Source organism: Hevea brasiliensis, chromosome 5 (genome assembly GCF_030052815.1).
Source record: "Hevea brasiliensis isolate MT/VB/25A 57/8 chromosome 5, ASM3005281v1, whole genome shotgun sequence".
Lineage (NCBI taxonomy): Eukaryota > Viridiplantae > Streptophyta > Magnoliopsida > Malpighiales > Euphorbiaceae > Hevea > Hevea brasiliensis.
In genome coordinates this window covers 3,221,025-3,236,066 of record NC_079497.1, presented here as the reverse complement: position 1 = coordinate 3,236,066, position 15,042 = coordinate 3,221,025, and the positions used below count along the sequence as shown (strand labels likewise).

The following is a 15,042-nucleotide window of genomic DNA, read 5'->3' as shown; positions in this document are numbered from 1 at the left end:
TAATGACTCTAACATCATTCAGATAATATTCATGAGCCATCTTTTAGCATTTGATATAATTAAATTAATTAATAAAATATTATGTTAACTCATATGATATAAAATCAGCATCATTAATTGTTAAGTATGTATTAAAAATTGAATCTGACACTATCAAATAAATTAGTTATGTGTGGGATTTATTACCTCAATATGTGAATTTTATAGAGAAGTAAATTTGGACAAGTTCATCACATTAGACACGACTTGAGGGTTTGCATCCAAATACTAGATTAATTTCAGGATTTATGAAAAACATTAGTTCAACTGTTTAAATATTTATTAATTATTTGATTATATCCAACGGTTGAAGTAAACATCCACTAATTAATTAATAGAAGTGAGTCTAACCAAATGCAAAGTGAAGAAGCTTATGTTTTCCTAATTCTTGTATAGTAGTTATATCAACCGTTTAACAAGCTCAAAGAAAATTAAGTTTTCTATCTTATGCAAAAGCTACTATTATTTTAGTACTTGCCAAAGAATTATGTAACACTGCCATTTGCCACGCAATACTAACTGGCCTCTATCTTTTGGAAATTTGTAGAGTAATGATACAACGTGTGATTCATTATAAATTTAAAATATAAATATATAGAATCCATATAACATTTAGTAGATGAATTTTATCATAACTTGGGTTTGCAGTGGCGGACTAAAGTAAATAACTAAAGAAACATGTTGGTGGTGGAGTGTTGAATGGGCAAAGCTGCTCTGAAGATGGAGTATATAAAGAATAGAGGTGCTTGGGTTCCGCAGAAGGAAGTGTGAAGAAAAGAACAATGGCCAAATTAAGCCTACTGTTTGAATTGTCATGCATTTTCTTGATCTTGTTTCCTTTATTCAGCCCTTGTCTTTGTTGTCCTCAATATCAGAAAGAAGCCCTCCTCCAGTTCAAGTTTTTATTGTTGGGAAACACTTCCTTGTCAAGTGTGAAGCATCCAATTTCCGAGTCATGGAACCTCAGTTCCGATTGCTGTCAGTGGGAACGAGTCACCTGTGATTCGAAACAGCATGTGACTATTCTTAACCTCTCCAGCCTCACTTCATCATTAAGCCAGAAATCTGTTGTGACATCTGATGTTTTAACCCCACTCTTTCATTTACAAACACTCACCTCTCTTCACATTTCTCTTAATGATATACATGGCCAAATTCCAGGGGTTGGGTTTGCCAATTTAACTGAACTTGTCGAACTGATTATGGTTGAAAATAGTTTTAATGGTTCCATTCCTCCTCAGTTGTTTTCTTTAAGGCATTTGGAGAAGCTTGATCTTGGTCATAATTTGATTGCGGGTACATTAGGCAGCAACTTGGGAAATCTTTCGAATCTGAGGGAGTTGCGCTTGAATGATAACTTGTTCCACGGACAGATTCCTAAGCAGATTGGTCGTCTGGGTGAGTTGTATTTATTGGATTTGGGATATAATTTTTTCTCCATGGGGATACCAACTGAGATTGGTAACATGTCGAGCTCTGCATATCTATACTTAAGCAGCAACAATTTATCAGGAGAGATCCCTTCTTCAATGCAAAAGTTGGAACACTTGAAAGAACTTTATTTGGAAAATAATGTCCTTTCTGGTAAAATCCCACCTTTTATGTTTCTTTTAAAAGACATATATTCTCTTGTTCTCTCAGGGAATGATTTCTCAGGACTGTTGCCGGATAATTTTACTGAAGGTTATGGTATTGGATTACTTGCACTGTCCGATAACAATCTGTCTGGTCCAATACCAAGCCCCCTGGCAAATGGGATTGAATACTTCTTGGACTTATCAGGCAACAAATTTTCAAGCTTTCCAAAATTTTATTTTGATTCATCATTGTATTATATTAATCTTGCCTCCAATAAAATCTCTGGTGAGCTTCCTATGATTTTTCCTGATATGACAGGAGTACTGATATTAAGCCAAAATGAGCTTTTTGGTTCCCTGCCTCGAGAACTTGCATACCTTGATCGGCTCCAGTACCTTGATCTCCATGACAACAACTTGACAGGTGAAATCCCAGCGTTTTTCTCCCAATTCTACAGTCTCCTAGTTTTAAATCTTAGGAATAATTCTTTCAACGGGTCCATTACAATTGATTTTTCGCCTTCTAGTCTACTAATTGTTGATCTCTCCAGCAACAAGCTCAGTGGAGATATCCCCTCTACTTTAGGAAATCTCCATCGAATGATTGATAATGCCTAGGATGTGTCTGATAGCATGGGCTATAATTATTTCAAAGGGCTCCCAGAACATTTACTGGACTCGCAAGTCTATTGGAAGAAGTTTAAGCAAAATTTATCTAGCAATAACCTTTGGATGTACACATTTTTGGACCTATCAAACAACCAATTATCAGGTGAAATTCCTTACAATTTAGGATCTTTGAAAAGTTTGAAGTCCCTAAACTTGTCCAGTAACAAAATCTCAGGCGGCATACCTGTGAGCTTTGGCAATTTGCAAAATTTAGAAATCCTTGACTTATCCCGAAATAATCTTTCAGGTGAAATTCCTAAAAATCTAGGAAAACTCTCTGAATTAACTGTATTGGACGTGAGCAACAATAAATTTCATGGTCACATTCCAAATGGTCCTCAAATGGATAGAATGAATGATCCAAACTCTTATGTCAACAACAGCGGATTGTGCGGAATGCAAATTCGAATTCCTTGTGGAAAGCTACCACCTGAACAAACGCCAATTGAGAGAAAGCAAGAGGAAAGTAAAAGTTGGAAGACATGGTTTTCATGGGAAATGGCAGTGATCGGATATTCTTCTGGATTTTTATCAACAATTTTGGTCTTATATGTCATCGGCTACTTCAATATTGCATCACCATGGAATCGAAGACGCAATTTCAGGCACAACAATCATTTTGGTTTTAGGCTCAATAATTGTTGCTCTTAAACATTTGCTATTTGGGAATTGCAATGAGAGTGCTGCATCTGTTTCCTCTTCAGGCAAGAAATCTTTTCCCCTTGTCTGAATTTCTGTTTGTAAGAACTTTCCTTTCCTCTTCCTTTTTCTTTCTCGTTTACTTTGTCGTCTCCTGTATGACATTATTATTATAATAATATCAAAGCGTTTCTCTTATTTATGGTGTATCAATTATTAAAAAAAAAATTAAAGAAAAGTTTCTTATTGCGTCCATTGCAATGCATGATCTCACTGCCACTTTCTATTCAAACTCGGAATAGGATATTAAATTCATTAAAAAATAAATAAAGAGGCAAGACTTATTTATTTACAAGAATTGCACACAAAGGAAATGAATTGTTAAAATAAGAACAATGGATTAAATATGGGCCAGGCCAGAGCACAAAAAAATATGTTGAAACATAATTGGGCTTGTTTGGGTAGGGTCAGATGTTAGGGGGAAAAAAACCCATCGCGCATCGACCCGACCCGACCTAATAGCAAAATTGGCAGAAATGAACCCTCCCAAAACCCTAGCAGTTGAACAAAACCCCAGGGTATCTCACCTCGCTTCGCTTACTCTGCTGCGACCAAGAAACCTCCTGCTCTTCTTTTCCATTCTAACTCTTGCCAATACAGTGAACTATGAGGCCGCCTAGAGGTGGCGGTTTTAGGGGGGGTAGAGACGGGGGACGCGGTGGTCGCGGCGGCGGTTCTCGTGGTCGCGGTTTTGGCGGTCGCGGTGGTGGTGGTGGGTTTCGTGACGAGGGACCTCCTTCTGAAGTCGTCGGTCTGTTCCTTTTTCTAACTTCTGTAACCTTTTCTCTATTAATGTTTTCCTCTTTTCATATGTAAGAAAATGGAAGCAAATTGCCCGCTTCAAAGAATTAAAATTAAAAAAAAAAGAAGCTAATTTTGTGAAATTTCTCTCTTCTTTTTATTGATCTTTTTTTCTTCATTTTTGTAGAAGTTTCCACTTTTCTTCATGCCTGTGAGGGTGATGCTGTGACAAAGCTCACCAATGAGAAAATACCATACTTCAATGCCCCAATCTTTCTACAAAACAAGACCCAGATAGGGAAAGTTGACGAAATCTTTGGTCCCATCAATGAATCTGTGAGCTTTTTACCTGTCTCTTGTTTGTGTCTTTTGCAGACATTTTTTTTTGTTTATCTATATTTCCTTGTCTATGATTGCAGTATTTTTCTATTAAAATGATGGAAGGCATTGTGGCAACTTCATATTCGCCTGGGGACAAATTCTACATTGATCCAAATAAGCTTTTACCTCTTGCAAGATTTCTTCCGCAACCAAAGTATGCTTCTTGTCCTTTATTTATCAGTGCTTTACTTTTTTCCTCTGGGGGGATCTGTGCATGGTATGCAAGCGTGTAATGAGTGGAATGGAGAGCTGAGTGGTTGCCTCTAAGGCATACTGAAATGACTTGAGAATAACTATGATGCTCTGCAAACGACAGTTGGCTTGGTGTTGTGTACTTGTGGTTGTATTGACGTTAAGTGCTTGATTAGTATCAGTGTTTCTAGCAAGTGTGCTTTTTATTATCCATTTTGTGATAGGTTGTAAACCTATTGCATCAATAAGTCGTCTAAGTATTAATTAGGACATAATTCTGCACATTTATGTTTTGATTGCATTCTTTTAAGATGACTTATTTTTCCCAAATCATGAGTTCATGGGGGACATTAGGGATGTAGGATATGTAGGTCAGTGAAAGATGATGGTTCATTCTACAATCTCTATGTTGCTGTATCATTTTTTGTTTAGGATGACCACTGGAGCTTCTGTGTCTTTTTTTTTTTTTTTGTCCTGTAGTTACTGACTGACACAGTTTAAGTACCCTATTGCTGATTAAAGTGGGCTTATTGAGTTCGGTGAACTTCAGTTCCCAACTTTTTTCTGATTAGTATATTAATTCAATTCTAGAAATTGTGTACTCTCTTACTGTCTGTCTCCTGCATGCCAGCCAGTTAATCTTATGAGTTCTATTAATTGTGAACTTTTGTACAGCAGTCGGAACACTCAATATCTTAGAATCTGGTGTTATTGGTCTAGATATTTTGGACCTTGTTCCTGTTGTTTAAAATTTAAATCAAATCATAATGGTCTATGGTATTGTTTCAGGGGACAGGCACAAGCTGCTGCAAGAGGTGGTCGTGGAGGCAGCAGAGGTGGCGGTAGAGGTGGTGGCCGAGGAGGTGGTGGCTTTCGTGGAAGGGGGGGTCCAAGAGGCGGTAGAGGTGGACCTCCTAGAGGAGGTGCCCGTGGTGGTGGCTTTAGGGGCCGAGGGAGGTCATAGAAGAATTTTGTGTAATATTATTGTGCTTTTATCCATGAAAGGTTTTGTTTTATGGTGCAATGGACAAACAACAATCAATGTTTGGATAATAATTTGAACTTTGTTGTTGAAGAAGTGAATTTTTGTTACACATCTATTGGTGTTTTTCTAACCTCTAGATCTTCTATTATCAATTGTTCCAGAGTTCTATGAATATTTGCTTACCATCAAATGGATTTTTTCGGAAATTGAGTGTTAAAGTGTTGATAGAATAGAAACATTTTAGTGCTTCTGTGTTGTCTGTTACTTAGCAAACCCTTCAAATCTTATACACCTAGACTCTATATTTGGTGAATCTTATTGCTTTGTTTGGTCTTTCTTCTTGAAATGAGTTTTCAAGTAATCGCCTCTGGATAGAATAGGCAATTGATGATTAGCATTCAGCAGCCACCAGGCCTTAGGCTCTGTGGAAGAATGGTACGATTTTGTCTTCTGTGGTTGGTGGGGTGGATGTTGGTTCTGTGACGGGAACTCGGACAAAGTAGCAAGCCTTTTTCTGATCTTGGAAACCTAGGGTCGTAAGGTGCTGCTAAATTTTAAACAGATGCACAGGTTTAAAGGATTACTGAGTGCTATTCTTATGCAATATCAAATGAATTTTGAAAATTTTCTTTTAAAAAAAAAAAAATTCAGCCTCGTTGTTCTTGCAAAAATGTGCTGCTAAATTTAAAACAGATGCATAGATTTAGGGCCTGTTTGATATTATTATTTGTTGAGAAAATTATTTTTTTAAATATGTTAGTTAGAGAGTGTTAAAAAATAATTATAAATTAAATTTAATCAGTTTTAGTCATAAAAACACAAATAATAAAATAATTTTTTCTAAATTATTTTTTTTTTCTAAATTATTTTTTTAATGGTATCTATATTGGTGTTTTTATTCAAGAAAGTAATTTCAAGCTCTTAAACTTAATATTAAACAGGGCTTTAAAGGATTATTGATTGCTATTCTTATGCAATATCAAATGTATTTTGAAATTTTTCTTTAAAATAAAAAAAAAAATTCAGTGTCATCGTTCTTGTAAAGATGTAAGAAGAGTAGACTTGAGAACAACCTCCATAACCTTGCTAAACTCAAACTTCTTATAGTTATTTGTCGTTCCTCCTTTCACGTCTAAAGTCTGTGTATTCTGTTCCGTGCACAAATGAAATTTTCTTAGAATTTATTTATTAGCCGAAAATACAGAAGATTCATTATGACCAAAGCAAGGTAATGCATCTAAACCATTGAATTTCAGGCACTCCTCTCTATTCTTTGAACGATAATTCACAGGCAATAGGAACCGCCTAATAAGCAAGAACTCAGGTGGAAATAAAAAGCAATACATATAGCAAAACCTTGGTGAAAGTTTCCCGTGCAGGCAAGCATGAGGAATACAAAATTACTTGACAAGAATTAGGAGCTGGATTAAAGCCTCCATCTTTATTCAGAGTAGCAGCATTCTCAGGCTTCCCAACCTCTAAGAACAGTAGCTCGAGCAACTCGATTAACTCCTAAAGTAAAGGCTCCCATACGGAGATCGCAATTGTGGGCCTTGCACATCTCCTTCACATCTTTGAATCCTTTGGTCATGTAAGTCTTGAGCTCAGTATTCACTTTCTCCTCATCCCACAGGAATCCTTGGATGTTCTGCAAGGCACAGACAGTGAAATATTGGCAAGGTAATAACGGGGGATAAGCTTCAGATAAAAATAGCTAACATAGAAAAGGTATGTGTGATACCTGCACCCACTCAAAGTAACTAACAGTAACTCCTCCTGAGTTTGCATATATGTCTGGCAGAATAACAACTCCTTTTTTTGATAAAATCTGTAAAACGAGGATAATAGTTATGGTTGTGAAGGATTTGGTGTATGTGACTGTAATATGAAACCCAAAGCAGCAACCACCAACCTCATCGGCCTCTGGATCGGTTGGATGGTTAGCAGCTTCAATAATGAATTTGGCTTTTATTTCATTGGCATTTTCTCTTTAAACAAGCCAGAAGAAATTGTTAGTCCCTTGACAGTAAAATTCATGACAATTAAAAGCTTATGGCATAAGACATAAACCTGTTGATGACTCCCCCAAGGGCTGCTGGAATGAGAATATCACAATCCTCAACTAATATTGATTTAGGATCTATGGGATCCCCACCATGAAATCCTTTCACACCCTTGTGTTCCTTGGCATGTTTGAGCAGGCTTGGAATATGAATACCATTTTTGTTCTTTATAGCCCCAGTGATATCACTTACAGCAACAATTTTCCCACCTTGTTCACTGATCAATTGGGCAGCCCAGGAGCCCACATTGCCAAAACCCTGAAATGAAACACATTGTCATCTTAAGGGAACTTTGCTTTAGCCTTCAAGGCTTAACCTGCCGCCAAATTCATATTTGTGCATCTTCCTACAGTGGATTGACCAACCAAGCTGATAGTCTAGAAAGTGAACCTGTATGACAAACCGTTGTCCAGATATGGACTTCCCATACTCATTAAGCAAGGCTTCTGTGGCAAAGAGGACTCCTCTTCCGGTGGCAGCATCTCTGCCTAGAGACCCTCCGAGATCCTAATTTAACAAATGAATAAAAGGGCTATCAGTTTATAGAATTAGAAAGCAACGAGTTACAAATGGCAATATCTTGGTTTAAACTCGGTATCCATCCCAAACCCCGATTATAATTATCGAATGGTAATTAATTTTATATATTTTAATTAATACTTTATATAAAAAAAAATTATTATTAATAATTTATATTTCAAAAAAATAATAATTTTATTAAAAAATTTTAAAATATAATATTCAAAAAATTTATAAATATTATTATAAAAATATAATATCATATTTAATTATTTATTTGTGCTTTCGGAATCGAATACCTAAAGCATAAAACTAAGGCATAAAACCTGACCCCAACATGAGTAATATTCTTGAAACTTAAATTTGTCCCAAACTGGGTTCTAATGTGATTAAGTGGGATCGGATATCCGAAAATAACCGACCTGCTGCCATCCCTTTACAGGAAATGAAGATTGCATGATAGTATAGAGCAGGGTATGCCATATATATCTACTTACAATAGGTTTTCCAGTCACAACTGCAGGTGAATAACCATGGAATTTCGAGTATTCGTCTAGTATCCATGCCATTGTCTGTTCAATCAAACAGTAATCATAGATTAGTACAAGAACCAGCATATTTCTGCAGTCTTATTAAAGCAAACCGTAGACATTACTACCATTCATATCTTTCTTGCTAGTAATCAATAAAATATCTGGATCAAGAGGTGTTTAGGTGCTCTCTACCTGAGGCCCAGTTCCCATATCTGGAGCTGGAACATCAGTGTGAATTCCTATCAGATCATGAATCTTTTGTGTAAAAACTCTGGTGAGTCGCTCTAGTTCAGATACGCTTAAATCCCCTGGATTGCATCCTATCCCCCCTTTAGCGCCTCCATAAGGGATATTTGCTACTGCTGTCTTCCATGTCATGAGTTGTGCTAATGCATTCACCTCATCTGGATCAACCTATAATCACCCATATACTCATCAGAACTGAAAACTCAAATCATATAAATACAGATCTATAAAATGAGGTCAGATCAGAAAAGGGTTCCCAATTCTACCAACCTCTTGGTGATATCTAATTCCCCCCTTCATTGGGCCTCTAGCATTGTCATGCTGGACTCTGAACCCAACAAAAGAAGCCAAAGTCCCATCATCTTTGGGTATGGTGCATTCAACCTGCAAAATTTTTGTTCAAGAATCCATTATAGCAGCAAATTAATGAATCAAATTAATACCCAACTCAGTAAAGAAACTTTCTATGATCACCTTGATTTCTCTGAATGGAATAAGCAAACTCTTCTCAAGCTTAGAGTCAAGGCCCAGCAGCCTAACTGCCAGTTTAAAGTTTCTGTTGGTAGCCACTAGTGCATTCATGGTTGCTTCTGTTTCAAGAAGAACAAAAGAGATCTCTTATTTATAGATAAAGATGGCGAAAGTAAATAATTTAAGTCATATTTCCCATGACTCTCAAAGTCGACATGAACCATTAAAATAAAACAAGTAGCACATTGGTACAGTAGGACACTTGGAGAAATTAAATAATTAATTTTTTTTTTATCGAAAGAAATTAAATAATTATTTACCATCAATACTGTCATTAATTTGCATCATGCTATGCATTAAGAAGTAAATGCAGATTTTAGATTAAAAAAGAAAAAAAATTCAGAAGAGGCCGTGGAGGTCATTTTCTAACTTATCTTGAAAGGGAGCATTTTAAATGTGTCGGTGGACTAGTTCTTGAATTTGCTAGTTGCTACTAATTTTTTTTCTAAGGTGAATTATTATTTTTCCCTTGAAAAAAAATCATAATAATTAGGTATGGCAAATAATTGGGGTTTTGCCAATAAATGATCCAACCCAATTTCAATAAGATAGATTTGAATAATATATAATCGAGTTCGAATTTAAAAATAATATCGTAACAGGTCTAAATTAAATTCAAATTTTACATATTGGGTATCCGTCTTAATCCATTTATATAAATACTTAATTAAATATAAAATATATATTTTTATAATAATATTTATAAATTTTTATTTATTTTATTTTATATAAAGTGAAATTTAAATATTTCATAAAATTGTTAAATTTTTAAAATATTAATTATTAATAAAATAATTTTTATGTCGGTTATTAATTAAAATATATAAAATTAAATAAATTTAAATTTTTTTCTCGGGTTTGAATTTTGAGTATATTAATTAAATTTAGATAAATTAATTTTTATACCCTACCTGTTGCTATATGTTTTATGTTGTTTCAAAATGAAACTAATTGATGATATTTAATTTAATTAATTATTTAATCACTTCATCATTTTTTTTTATTGGTCAATTGTTAAAAAAGCAATCAAAACATAAAAATGCATGTGAAATTTTAGAAATGCCCTTCATTAAAAATATTTATTTATTTTTTTTAGAAAATTATGAGAAAAAAAAAACATTGTTTGACAACTGTTTCTTCAAAGAATGTTTTTCTTTGAACATGCATAGTTTGAAATTTTACATGCATCTTAAGACCGTTGTTGTTCTGTTTTTTAGCTAATTATTAGATAGTTCAGGAGTACTAAAAAATAATACTCATTCTCTCATAGAAAATTGAGTTCTCTTTATAATATAAAAAATAGGTCCTACATGATTATGAGAGATGGTACATATACACCGAGTGTACTTAATAATTTCTCTTTTTTTAACGATTGAATAATAATTAAAAAAATACATTAAAGGAGTAAATGATTTTTTTTTTTTTGTCAGAGCTAAAACACACGTGTACACGGTTAGGGATAAAAATGGATTATTATTAAAATTATGACAATTTTAATAGAATGAGAATTAAAACTAACGCCAATCGGGTGATTACTGTATTTTTAACCACTAAACTTAGGCTAGACATTCACAATAATTATTTGATTTAACTCGTTTTTTTATATAAAAATAAATTAATAATAATTAAGAAAAGAAAGAGAAAAATCAATAAATAAAACATGGATTAAATTGGGTAAAAACATAAGCCTAAAAAATGAGACTAATTGCCTAGTTTTGAATCATTAAATATACTATTAATCATTTTTTACGTTTTTAAACAATTGAAATCTGATGTGTTTCACTGACTATTAGCATAAAAAAAATAATCAAAGGAAGAAATATGAGTTAAAAAAGGAAATGATTTTATATACTTGCAGCCCTCCATCATCTTGCAGCCCTCCATCATGAAACATGTTTTTTTATACGAAAAATATATATATTTATATATTTTTAAATGATTTAATCATCGAAATCAATGGTACCAAATTGGTCCGTTGAAGGTGGATTTAATAGTCAAAAATCAATGTGATTCGTATTGTGGGGTGGACAAATTCTTTTAAATTTGGAGAAGTAAATTAGAGTCAATAGGTTTTAAGTTAAATAAAACGAAAATAGAATACATATAATGCAAGTTCAATAACAGTCTAACTGGTGATAGAAAATGAGTTAATTTGGATGGAGTCACTTTAAATATCTCGGCTCAGTCTTTCAAGTAGACGGGGGATGTGAGGAAAATATTAGTCATAGGATTAAAGCCGGATGGTTGAAGTGGAAATATGCCACGGGAGTTTTATGTGATCATTCTCAATAAGTTCAAAGGAAAATTTTACCGTACAGTCGTACGACCGGCTATGTTATATGGTAATGAGTGTTGGGCACTGAAAGAGTCGTATGCGTCTAAGATAAGAGTTGTAGAGATGAGAATATTAAAGTGGATGAGTGGCCATACCAGACTAGATAAAGTCCGTAACGAGAATATTAGAGAAAAGGTAGGAGTGGTGCCAATTGAGGATAAGTTGAGAGAAAGGAGATTGAGGTGGTTTGGTCATGTGAAGTTTAGACATATGGAGGCTCCAGTTAGACAAGTAGAGCACATTAGGTTAGAGAATATAAAGAAAAAAAAGGGATAGACTTAAATTGACTTGGAGTAAAGTAGCACAACATGACCTTGAAGCATTATACATTTCTGAGAATTTAACCCAAAATCGTTTAGAGTGAAGAAAGTGAATTCATATAGCCGACTATAAATTTTTAGGATAAAAGTTTAGTTGAGTTGAATATAGATGAGAGCACTATGAAAAAGTAATTATTTTTATTTATATGATTTTAATTAAAATTGAAATAAGAAATCTTACACCTTTAAATTATTAAATAATATTATGAATTTTCAAACATATGGCTTATAAGAAAAATATATATTTATATAAGTATAAAAAAAATTAAAATTTAATGTTAGTGTTTGGAACAATTGCAGGCAGCGGATTCTTTTTTCTGGGCTTTGGCTAATTAGTAGTAACCTAAATTGGGGCTTGCTAGGTTATAGGGTTCGAATGGGCTGGATGTGGGCTAGTTTGTGCACTTATATATATATATATATATATATATATATATATATATATATATATATATATATATATATATATCGTCAAAAAAAAAGTTTGAAATTGTGTTTTTTTAATTATTATTTAGGGTCTATTTGACCTTATTGTTAAAATTGTTACTAAAAAAATTACTTTTTTAGATATACTATTTAGAGAGTATTAAAAAATAATTTAAAATTAAATTTAATAAATTTTAGTTATAATAATATTAAAATAATAAAATAAGTTTTTTTCAAATTTATACTTTTATTCAGAAAAATAATTTCAAATGCAATACTAAACAGACACTTAATTTTTTTATTTTAACAAATGTCTTCCTTACTTTTTAATTTTTTTTATTTACTTTAAATCAAAATTTCAGCGATTAAAGCTATGTTTATTAATAACTTTTAAAGTAATATTTAGTATTTTAATCATAATAAAAATATTATCTTTTTTATTTATATTATTTGATAATATAATATTTATATTAATATTTAAAAAATAAGGGAGTGGTTTAACTATAGTAAAAAGAAAAAAACTATATTACTATTTTTATATTTAACATATAATTTAACAATTATTTTTATTGAATATTTCTATTTTAAATCACTATATAAACTACTAATAGCTAATATCTAATCACTAACAATTATTAAAACAGTTAATGATTATTAAAATAATTAATGTTATCAAATAGACACTAAACCAATTACCTATAATTATTAATTTAATATTAAATTAAGATACTAGAATAATTAAGGACTACTAAAATAATTAATGTTATAAAACAGGTACTGAACCAATTACCTATAATTATTAATTTAATATTAAATTAAGTCAAAGGAACAAGAAGCCAAAAAAATCTAGTCCCAACAAAGTCTAATGGTCCATTTGATATTAGTGTTAGAATTGATGCTAAAAATGTATATATATTATTTTAATTAGACATTATTAAAACTTAATTTTAGCTTAAATTAAACATATTTTAATTATAAAAATTTTAAAATTATTTTTTGAAATTATTTTTATTAATAATATATTTTTTTCACAAAATCAAAATTTCAAATAAATTTAAAACTTTCTTACACAAATTTAACCTAATTTAATTTAATTACTGAAAATATATTAATTGCCTGACAGATACACCCCTCAATCCCTTACTAAAAAACTTTCACTAAAGCCAAGCTTTGCCTCCGACTCCACTCCTTCCGGTTACCTCACCATCCCAAAGCAAACCAAAGTACCGACAAACCAAATCAAATGCAACCCACTAAAACAAAAGATGCCATAAATGTTTTTAGGATCACTAAAACAAGAAGAAATGCATAAGATTATATAGAGTGATATGAGAGAGACAATATAGGAAATCTTACCACAAGATTGTGAAGAAGAACTTGTCCAATTCCACTCTAAATCAGCAACTATGATCGAACTCGAGCACCGAATCTACAAATAAATAGGGCAAAACATGAAAAGAGAATCAAATTCCTTGAGAATCCAAGGAAAAAAAAAACTCTAAATCTTTGGCAAATGAACCAAATCCAAATTGGTTTGAAATATATATAAAGATCACAGTGGGAGAGGGAGTAGTTGGAGCAATTGGTGTCTCCAACATGGGTTTTCATTAGAGGGAGAGAACTCGATGCCCTCCTCCTCCTATCTATATGTGCAACTACTTTTTCATCACCTTGTACCTGAAGGCATCAAACTCATTCTCCATTAGTTTTGTCATGCTATGAGAGAATGTTCTTTAGACAAAAAAGAAGGAAAGAGAAAAGAGAGAATAATCATACGTGGAATTCAAATTCGTCAAGTCTGGCAAATGTTACTGCATGAACGTGAATCCTACGCGAAACCCATATATGTTTCCTGTTGCCATTATTGTTGGAAATTGAACATTTTTTTCCATGGCCAAGTTCGGTTTTATAGACAGAGACACAGAGTTTAGTCTTGAATTGAATATTTCTTTTAGCTGTCTCATCATGAGTGATGATATAAATAATGGAGGAGTGAGAGATGTTTGTGTGTGTAATGGGAAGAGTAGTGTCCATTATGTGTGATTTAAATAATAGCTTTTTCTTGAATTGTCAGCTCAAAAAGATTAGAGGAAGTAAAAATGATTTTGATGATCACGACAAAATAACGATCAAAGTTACTTTCCTGTTGAAATTAATTGATCAAGAAATCATTTTCTCTTGGGACACGTCTAGTTTTTTTTTTTGTTAAATTTTATTACTTTTGTTGTTATAACATAGGCAACTAGGGAGGCAAGAGCCTTTGATGTTGTAATTTGCTCATTAGCTTGAAGAAGCAAAGAGGCTACACCCTGCCCTTGTGGAAAAAGATAAGAGTTTTTTTTTTTTTTTAAATAAGAGAATACATGCACACAAAATTTAGTGATAAAAATGAATCACTATCAAAATCATGGCTATTTTGATAGAATTTTTATTTTTATATAAACCCCACACATGCACACTGTACAGATAATGTGAAACGTCAAAGCGTCAACCCACAAAGCCCAGGCAGACGCAACACACACACCGCACTTACTTAAACTGTTTGTCTTTTTTTCTCTTAAATGAGAGAACACATGCATATAAAATTTAACAATGAAAATAGACCATTATCAAAATTATTTTTGTCCTCGTATAAACCCCACACACTTATACTCCACAGCTAAAGGTTGATTATAATGAAAAGCTCCTAACATGTACCTGAATTTAGGGGGTGCATAAGATTCCCTAACAATGAGTTGTAATTTCTTATTCCAAGGAATTGGATTCTATTTCTCCCTTGCAATTTT

The 15,042-nt window shown here is 32.7% G+C and overlaps 3 protein-coding genes across 12 annotated transcripts; 2 read left to right on the top strand and 1 right to left on the bottom strand.

Moving 5' to 3' along the window:
* Positions 1–715: 715 nt before the first annotated feature.
* Positions 716–3,122, top strand: LOC110652326 (receptor-like protein 46). Of its 9 annotated transcripts, XM_058146619.1 has the most exons (4): positions 719–1,623; positions 1,723–1,821; positions 1,936–2,040; positions 2,533–3,122. In XM_058146619.1, the coding sequence occupies exons 1-4, from the start codon at positions 822–824 to the stop codon at positions 2,934–2,936; spliced, it is 1,410 nt and encodes a 469-aa protein (XP_058002602.1). In that variant the 5' UTR covers positions 719–821; the 3' UTR covers positions 2,937–3,122. The 9 variants fall into 9 exon arrangements, 8 of the variants coding, with proteins under 8 accessions (XP_058002605.1, XP_058002602.1, XP_058002601.1 ...); XM_058146622.1 differs by having other exon boundaries at positions 716–1,821; positions 2,168–2,674; XM_058146618.1 differs by having other exon boundaries at positions 719–1,821.
* Positions 3,123–3,475: 353 nt separating this feature from the next.
* On the top strand, positions 3,476–5,392 carry LOC110652315 (putative H/ACA ribonucleoprotein complex subunit 1-like protein 1). Its single transcript, XM_021807883.2, has 4 exons — positions 3,476–3,735; positions 3,913–4,061; positions 4,145–4,260; positions 5,088–5,392. Exons 1-4 carry the CDS (start codon positions 3,591–3,593, stop codon positions 5,260–5,262), a joined length of 585 nt encoding a protein of 194 aa, XP_021663575.2. The 5' UTR covers positions 3,476–3,590; the 3' UTR covers positions 5,263–5,392.
* A 1,123-nt stretch (positions 5,393–6,515) lies between these two features.
* On the bottom strand, positions 6,516–14,188 carry LOC110652300 (glutamate dehydrogenase 1). Of its 2 annotated transcripts, XM_021807870.2 has the most exons (12): positions 14,033–14,188; positions 13,813–13,933; positions 13,613–13,685; positions 9,119–9,234; positions 8,915–9,028; positions 8,591–8,812; positions 8,363–8,437; positions 7,737–7,853; positions 7,354–7,604; positions 7,196–7,271; positions 7,025–7,111; positions 6,516–6,931 (listed from the first exon to the last, which is right to left on the bottom strand). In XM_021807870.2, the coding sequence occupies exons 2-12, from the start codon at positions 13,852–13,854 to the stop codon at positions 6,746–6,748; spliced, it is 1,359 nt and encodes a 452-aa protein (XP_021663562.2). In that variant the 5' UTR covers positions 13,855–13,933; positions 14,033–14,188; the 3' UTR covers positions 6,516–6,745. The 2 variants fall into 2 exon arrangements, with proteins under 2 accessions (XP_021663562.2, XP_058002597.1); XM_058146614.1 differs by lacking the exons at positions 13,813–13,933; positions 14,033–14,188 and adding an exon at positions 13,934–13,951.
* Positions 14,189–15,042: the final 854 nt, after the last annotated feature.

Bases quoted from the DNA above. Each gene is read 5' to 3' on its own strand.
- LOC110652326 (XM_058146615.1), top strand. From the start codon at position 822: ATGGCCAAATTAAGCCTACTGTTTGAATTGTCATGCATTTTCTTGATC. The intron at 2,041-2,532 runs GTGAAATCCCAG...ATAATCTTTCAG, and splicing joins CCATGACAACAACTTGACAG to GTGAAATTCCTAAAAATCTA.
- LOC110652315 (XM_021807883.2), top strand. From the start codon at position 3,591: ATGAGGCCGCCTAGAGGTGGCGGTTTTAGGGGGGGTAGAGACGGGGGA. The intron at 3,736-3,912 runs GTCTGTTCCTTT...TCATTTTTGTAG, and splicing joins ACCTCCTTCTGAAGTCGTCG to AAGTTTCCACTTTTCTTCAT. The intron at 4,261-5,087 runs GTATGCTTCTTG...GTATTGTTTCAG, and splicing joins AGATTTCTTCCGCAACCAAA to GGGACAGGCACAAGCTGCTG.
- LOC110652300 (XM_021807870.2), bottom strand. From the start codon at position 13,854: ATGTTGGAGACACCAATTGCTCCAACTACTCCCTCTCCCACT. The intron at 7,605-7,736 runs GTTCACTTTCTA...GTTTCATTTCAG, and splicing joins GACAACGGTTTGTCATACAG to GGTTTTGGCAATGTGGGCTC. The intron at 7,272-7,353 runs GTTTATGTCTTA...GCTTGTTTAAAG, and splicing joins CTTGGGGGAGTCATCAACAG to AGAAAATGCCAATGAAATAA.